The following is a 7612-nucleotide window of genomic DNA, read 5'->3' on the forward strand; positions in this document are numbered from 1 at the left end:
CTTGATTTTCCATTAGATGTATTCATACTAACTATAGGGATCTAAAACTTCTTCCACCAAGGGAGATGTCAAATATCAAACATTAAATTTGAATTTGATGGTTTATGTGACAATTTGACATCTCGGTTGGAGTTAATTTCAACTGTTTTTCTACACACTGAAAATGCAACATTGAATTTAACATCTCCCTTGGAGATGCTTTAAGTTAATAATGGAGTTTAATATTCAATTTGATTAGATAGCTTTGTCTTGATGTTTCATTAGATATGTCATACTAACTTCAGGGATACTCCTCAATCCCAACTATTAAACTTCATTATGACAGATGTCTTTGTATTTAGTTCAAGCATTTATGCACACCTCTTATTAGAAAATGATAGGTCAACCAATTGACCACTATCCATGGCCCACAGCCCATAGCCCATAATTTGTAAGTAGGTATAAAAAGCTAGATATTTCAATTGTATGGGTCAGGGCACTCTAGCCCACCCAAAGGGCTGACTCAGGATTGACTCTTGGTACTTAAATGCCCTTTGTTTTTTTTATTATTTAAATTCTCTCCTGAACAAAAATATCTTGAATTTAACACATTGGATTGGATAAATAAATTAGGCAGTTGAAGTTGATTGGTGGAAGAAGATATTTTATTTTTATTTTTATTTTTATTTAAATAAGGAATTCATTCGGAGGGTAAAATCATCACAAGGGAAAAAGTCAAACGGAAAGTTATAGTTGGGACGACGAACCAAAACTGGCGCTTTTTTATAGTGGAATGCACACATAAATTCTTCCCACTCTCTCCACTTCGATCCCCCACTTCAATCTCCTTTACTGTTTTATTTGATTGATTTCCAGAAGAACCCTAAAAGCATTCGTAAGGTTCGGGTTCTTATATTCAATTTTCCAAATATTCTGTGAAATAATTCTTCTTCTAGTATGATTTTCTCTCTCTTTTTCCCCTTAAGCTTCAGTTTCAAATTGTATATGATTTTCATTAAACTATTTTGTTTTCTTTAAGGGTTTTGGTGGTTGGATAAAACCCAGAATTGGGAAGAAAGCAGTGAGTCAAAGGTACCAGCTTTATTTACTTTTATGCTTGGGTTTTATATTTTCTTTAGGATTTTTATTTTTATTTTTATGTGTACTGTGTTGTTGGGAATTTTCTTTATAAGTAGTGAAAATTAGCCTTATAAAGCTGTTCTTGAATTTTTTTAGGGTTTCGGGAACCGTAGGATTTAATCTTAAGTATAGATGGTGAATTAACTCTGTTTATACGTTGGTAGGTACGGTATATGTACGTATAGTACACAAGTCGTGTGTTTTTGTGTGAAGTAAATCGGAATCAGTTGGTTTCTGGGGTTTGTGTTGCTATGCAATTTGACTCAGTGAGTTGATGAGCAGAGGTGTGACCGTGTGAGACTTTTGAGTTGACTCTTGTCTTTTTTGCTGGAAGGAAATGATGCAAGATTATCGTAAAGGTCTAACCTTTGTTTGGTTTTGTTTGTTTTTTCTTTTGGGGGTGTCGGTGTATTGCGTAGTCTTTTGGGTATGAACAGTTGCATGCGGCTTTCAGACTCTGGCCTTTTCAGTGAAAGGCTAATAGTCCATGTTAAGTGGAATTCATGCTTGTCCAATTTATAGAGGTAAGTTGTTGAGCAGTGCACTGGTCTAATTGGTGAGTTGTGTATGTATCTATTTCCAAATAACAGTTTCTGCATTTTCTTATCAAGATAGAGTACTGAATTTGAAACATTTTGTCTTGGTTGTGCAATGTTCAGAATAATGAGAATTTCCTATGGAAATCGGTAATTACGATAAGATTGATTGCTAATTGTAACAAAATTGACTGGTATAAGATATAAGAGTACTGAAATATGTTTACGCTAGACCTGCTTGTGGGGGAAATTTTGTTAAGGGTCTCTAATGTTTGATTTCAGGTGGAAGAGATTATATGTATTGATTGTTTTTGAAGCTTTAGTTTGACCGTATAGTATTAATTGATGGGGCTTAAGTTTTATGGGTTTTACATACTAGATATTCAGCATTTCTAGCCTCATTTTTAGTGACACAGCTGGTCCTAAACCCTGTGAAAGGAGGAGGGTTGTGTTAATAGTTTGGCTTCCAGCACTTCTATTTTGTCAGCTCACAAGCATGAATCTGGAACCCAAAATCCTAGAGTTGATATTCAGTAGAGCAGTCTACTTTTTATTGGGGTTTCAAAAATTTGATTCTTGGAATTTTAAACTTTTTAGAATTTCTTAACAGTAGTGTTCATATTGATTGTTTATTTTGTCCTCTGCACCGAAAGGGAGCGTAGCTGCGTAGAGAACTTCTTACTTGTCAACCTACACCAGTATGGATCAGCAAGGACATGGGCATCCCACAACAATGGGAGTGGCTGGTAGTGCTGCTCAAGCATCATATGGTGTGAACCCATATCAGTCTGGCCAAATGATGGGGCTCTCTCCCACTGGATCAGTTGGATTGATGCAATCTCCTACTCAGCCGGCAGGTCCTCCAGCCTCTTCTCAGCTTGCACAACACCAACTAGCTTATCAGCACATCCACCAGCAACAACAACAGCAACTACAGCAACAACTCCAAAGTTTTTGGGCAGAACAGTATCAAGAAATTGAGGCGGTTATGGATTTCAAGAACCATAGTTTGCCATTGGCCAGGATTAAAAAGATTATGAAGGCTGATGAGGATGTGAGGATGATCTCAGCTGAAGCCCCCGTCATATTTGCCAGGGCCTGTGAGATGTTCATTCTAGAATTGACACTGCGGTCTTGGAATCACACAGAGGAGAACAAAAGAAGAACACTGCAAAAGAATGACATTGCCGCAGCAATTACACGGACTGATATATTCGATTTTCTGGTTGATATCGTCCCGAGAGAGGATTTGAAAGATGAGGTACTTGCGTCTATCCCAAGAGGTGGGAATCTTCCAGTTGGAAGTTCGACTGATGGTGTGCCTTACTATTACATGCCTGCTCAGCATGCTCCACAGGTTGGTGCTCCCGGGATGATAGTGGGAAAGCCTGTAATGGATCAAACTCTTTATGGCCAACAGACGCATCCCTACATTGCTCAGCCGACATGGCCACAGCAACAGCAGCCGCACAAAGATTCTTGAGTGAAAGTGTTGATGGAGTAAAAAATCATTGTTTGTAATTGAAGGCGTACAATTTGAAGTGGTTATCTTGGATACAGTTACACACTTTGCTTGTCATTACAGTTACAAAGTACTTGTTATTGCATGAAAAGATTATACGTATGGCGTATGGTACTGTAGAAAATTTAAATTTGTGTTTGTAACTGAAGGCTTGCAATTAGAAGTGCTTGTCTTGGATACAAGACAACTTAAACACTCTGCTCTATATCCATTTGTTACAATTACTAAGTGCTTGTTGTTGCTATTTGAAAAGATTCTGAAAAACTTGTGGGCTTCTGCTACTGTAGAATTTTTTTGTAACATCACTGCTTTTGCAGCATATGGATTCACCCTCCTATGGTGTAAAATTTTCATCCTGATCTCCGAAGTAAACAGAATGATCGAAAATGAGTGGAACTAATGTCTCTCTGGATGTAAGTAGATCCAAGTCTATCATCTGAAATTCAACGGTATCAACGAACTGGACAAGTATCCTCTGGACTGCAATAGAGAGTAAAATATTATACTCAAACCCTAAATTCACACAAGAAAAATTGTTCTATTTTAGGGGTAACTACCTTCTTCCCATGCACTTGATATAAGTAGTGAGGGTTGACCTTTTCTTATCATCAAAAGCAAGCAGCCGGGTTTTGGGAACATGGGGCTGTAAGGATTCAAAGATATGAACAGATACTAGGACTGTAAAACCGGATTCTCTCGAGTCGACATTTGTATAAGCTTGACGGGCCCACGATAGAAATACAGCAACGTTGGAGTGACCAAAGACATGAGATATTTATGTTAAAGTCATCAGTGCAAGAGAACATAACATCTGGTAAGCTTTCAAAATCTAAGTTTTGGAGGTAGAAGCTGTTGAGAGTATTTGTCCCATATTTAAAAGTTAAGGGACTAAGTCTGGATTTATAAAGAGTTGGGCTACTCCTCCCATGGCTAATTGGTTTTGGGGTGGAACCTCAACTTTCTTCATGGTATCAAAGCAAAGCTTCACTTGTTGGGCTCAACAGCCACATGTGCTCCCACGTCACCACACGTGCGGGAGCGTGTTGAGAGTATTAGTCCCACTTTTATGGATCTCTTTGGGGTGTCCATCCTGGAAAGGATTATGCCATCAGCTGGCAAATTTATATCTACAATTTGTACTGAAAACTACACATAAGAGAAAAAAAGAATGATTAAGTACACATCATAAGGATGATGGAGACACTTGTGATTGCATACCCCATCTATGGAGCATCAGTGTACTCACGACACCTGCCGATAACAGCTATCTTTCGTGAGAAGCATGGAGAGGTAAATATAAACTAGATTTTCCTACAAGATTGGTGAAACAAGACAACAAATTCAAGTTGAAACCAGAAAGCAAGCAAGTCAGATCCCTAGAATCAACATCAAAATGCTGCAGCATACCATAGTTTTCGGTCATTGTCTATATTACACAGTATGAAGCACAACAATCATCATTGACAAATAGGTACTCAAAGTTAAAGAAATGACATTGGTAGCATAGTGTGCGCTTCCCATCCTGAACCTTGCGTGGATTGGGATCAAGTGTTGGAGTGATTGCTCTCAGATCGTTCACAGCATCAGCTTCCAAAGAGTGAAAATATGTGCCGACACAAAATGGGTGCAGAATTACAGTTGGTCTAATTTTATTTTTATTGAAAAAAATAGTGCCTCTGTTGCCAGATAACCATTTTGTTAAACAGAATCCAAATTCTAGTAGCTAAGCATAGGCTAGGCTATTCCTCCAAAATGGATGATCTTGATCTTGATCTCAATCAATCTCAGTTTACGTTCAGTCGACCACAGAGAGAGTTTGATACTCTTTGTTGGCAATGGCTGCTTCCAGGAGATGATGCCGGCCAATTTCCCCACCATTATCTAAGAAGGACTTGATCAATGTCTTCGAGTTTCCCCTCAAGAGGGTCACTCCTGGATGAGGTTCTTCTACACGAGGCATAAACCCCCCAAAGTCCCAAATATTCCAAAACAAAATGTGTGGCATCGCATCATCCCCGTAACCTTGCTCCTTAAACTTGCTGCGTTTTGCCTCATACAGAGTCTTCCAGGATGTGCTGCAGCCACCAAATCTTACAGAGTCGGTGAGCACAAACACCTTCTTGATCATCTGCTCCGCCTTCAAGTTATGATTCACAGCCACTTCCAGAATCAAATCACACACCTGATCAAAATCAGGAGCCTCGCTGAGCCGGTTGCTGCATGTGCTGATCACAAAGTCGTACCTGGACTTGAGATCACTGCCTTGTATCGAATGCAGCAGCGGCAGCTTATCAGGCAATGGACCCAGAGTGATCACTTTTCCTTTCCATGCCGGCTCTTCACTCAATTCAGACACCAAAATTCCCAAACTTGCCGCCAATTCTGCCACTGCGCTCATGGCGTAGGTGATGTTACACACTGCCAAGCAGTTCTTAAATTTGTTCTCCCCCTGGTACATGTTCTCCATCATTGCCTTCCACTGAATCTCAGCTGCTTCCCCAACATCCTTATCTTTTACATATCTTATGATATCATTTGGAAGCAATGCATCCGACTTTATGATGCTGCCGCCTGCTTTCACCTCCTCCAAATACATCTTGACCACACAGGGCTCTCGAACTCGAATGGGATAAACTTGCGTGCGTCGACGACTATACTCGGTCAAGGGCTCCAAAAACTCCTTCCTAAGCCGTTCCCATTCTTCTGATTGATCTGATTCTTGCGGGAAAAGAATCCTCCCAAGGCTTTCAAACAACAAAATGGCGCGGGTGGCCTGGACTTGTTCAGGGCTGCTGGGAGTGCAACATTCTGCAGCCTGGCTAACGAGAAGCAGTTTATCATTATCTTTAGATTCCAATTCCATCTTCAGTCTGTGCTGCTTCAATTTGTCAATATCAGACTTTAACTGCTCCGCCAAGAACTCCATAACCCGGTCGTGCAACAACTTATAGTGCGTGTCACGGTAGAGCGTCTGCGCCGCAGATTCTTGGCCTTGTTCTAGAAGAAGGCTGTTGCATTCCTAAAAGGACACAAATTAATGTGCAAACAACCAATTAAAAATACCCGCAAGTGCACGAATTTAATGAAGTAAAGATTATGTAAGTACGGGGTCGATCCCACGAAGAACTTGTCGGCTTCCTATAAGTTCTAGTTTGAGTACGTAAAGAACACTAATTTAACACACCACAAATGCACAAATGCAAATTGGAAACTAAAAATAAGTAAAGAAATGTAAAAGAAATGAAACAACACAAGAAACCAAAGAAAAACAGAAACAACACTTTCTATCACCCTTTTATCACCTGTGAACAGTGCGGTGAACAGTGAAAATGAACAGTGACGACCGGTCATGAACAGTGACGACCGGTCGTTTTTGGGCAGATTCATGTGCGACCGGTCGCTTGAACAGTAACGACCGGTCGTTTTGGGCAGATTCGTTTCTCTGTTTTTCCAGTTTCAACCTCTGTCCAATGTTTTGCCTATAACTTTCCAACCGTTTATCCAAATTTCACGTTCTTTATACGGTTGGATTCAGCACACAAAAACAAAGAACACAGCGCGGACCAAAAGTTCAAAACAGTTACGAAAATAAACAGAATGTAGTAAACAAAACACACAACGTATCAAACACACAACTCACACACACATTGGGGGGGGGGGGGGGGGGTTTGGTTTGGTTCAAGTGACCTATTTCTATTGCATGAAAGTAAATGGACTTTGAATTTAAATGAGAATAGCAGAGATGAATTATCACAATGTGAAATAAAAATGTAACAAACACTAGGGTTTCAGAATCCACCCTAAACAATTCTACCCAAGTTCATGAATACTTAAGTGATGAACTCTAAACGTGTTGATGAAGATGTTCGCAATCAAGACCAGTACGAGTGGCTCAAGACGCATTGATTCTCTCTAATATACGTAAAGTGCAGTACGAGTGCTACAATGCTTGTGCCTTCCCTATAACCGAATCTAGGTGTGCTTAGTACTTTGATTCAATTACAAGAAAAACCCATTAAGCTCAAAGAGAATATGAACACCACAAGAACCCTAATAGCATGGTGTTTACATTAGGTATTCAAGAAACCAATTCACATGGATGATTCTTACTTCATCCATTTATTGCTTAGGATAACATGAAGATACACATAATCCCAACAACCTCAAGAAGCATGCTTTCAAAGGTGATCAATCAAAAAAGAACATACATCAAGGATAGATTAATTTGGTGAATTGGAATTCATCAACAATATCTAGAAATTCATACACTCAAACATCAAAACAATAAGGTTTTCATGTTTAGGGCTTCAACCTAAGCCCTAGCTAAATAAGAAGTTACATTGAGACTAAGAAATTACAAGAAACAAATAAAATGAAAGAAACTAAGAACAAAGAGGAGAAAGAGAATGCATCTTCAACCCCTTGGATCCTTGCC

At 39.4% G+C, this 7612-nt stretch overlaps 2 protein-coding genes across 5 annotated transcripts; one reads left to right on the plus strand and one right to left on the minus strand.

Annotated features, from left to right (window-relative positions):
- The first annotated feature begins 691 nt into the window (after window positions 1-691).
- On the plus strand, window positions 692-3441 carry LOC110750450 (nuclear transcription factor Y subunit C-3). 4 transcript variants are annotated; one of them, XM_088247284.1, is made up of 5 exons: window positions 693-879; window positions 1019-1071; window positions 1284-1403; window positions 1539-1643; window positions 2309-3441. In XM_088247284.1, exon 5 carries the CDS (start codon window positions 2356-2358, stop codon window positions 3136-3138), a length of 783 nt encoding a protein of 260 aa, XP_088103410.1. In that variant the 5' UTR covers window positions 693-879; window positions 1019-1071; window positions 1284-1403; window positions 1539-1643; window positions 2309-2355; the 3' UTR covers window positions 3139-3441. The 4 variants fall into 4 exon arrangements, with proteins under 4 accessions (XP_088103411.1, XP_088103410.1, XP_021806483.2 ...); XM_021950791.2 differs by lacking the exon at window positions 1284-1403; XM_088247285.1 differs by lacking the exons at window positions 1284-1403; window positions 1539-1643 and having other exon boundaries at window positions 692-879; window positions 2318-3441.
- A 1531-nt stretch (window positions 3442-4972) lies between these two features.
- LOC110750449 (uncharacterized) lies at window positions 4973-6103 on the minus strand. The gene has a single exon (XM_021950789.2). The coding sequence runs from the start codon at window positions 6101-6103 to the stop codon at window positions 4973-4975; it is 1131 nt and encodes a 376-aa protein (XP_021806481.2).
- Window positions 6104-7612: the final 1509 nt, after the last annotated feature.

The sequence above is a fragment of the Prunus avium genome, chromosome 1 (genome assembly GCF_965620075.1).
Source record: "Prunus avium chromosome 1, drPruAviu1.hap1.1, whole genome shotgun sequence".
Lineage (NCBI taxonomy): Eukaryota > Viridiplantae > Streptophyta > Magnoliopsida > Rosales > Rosaceae > Prunus > Prunus avium.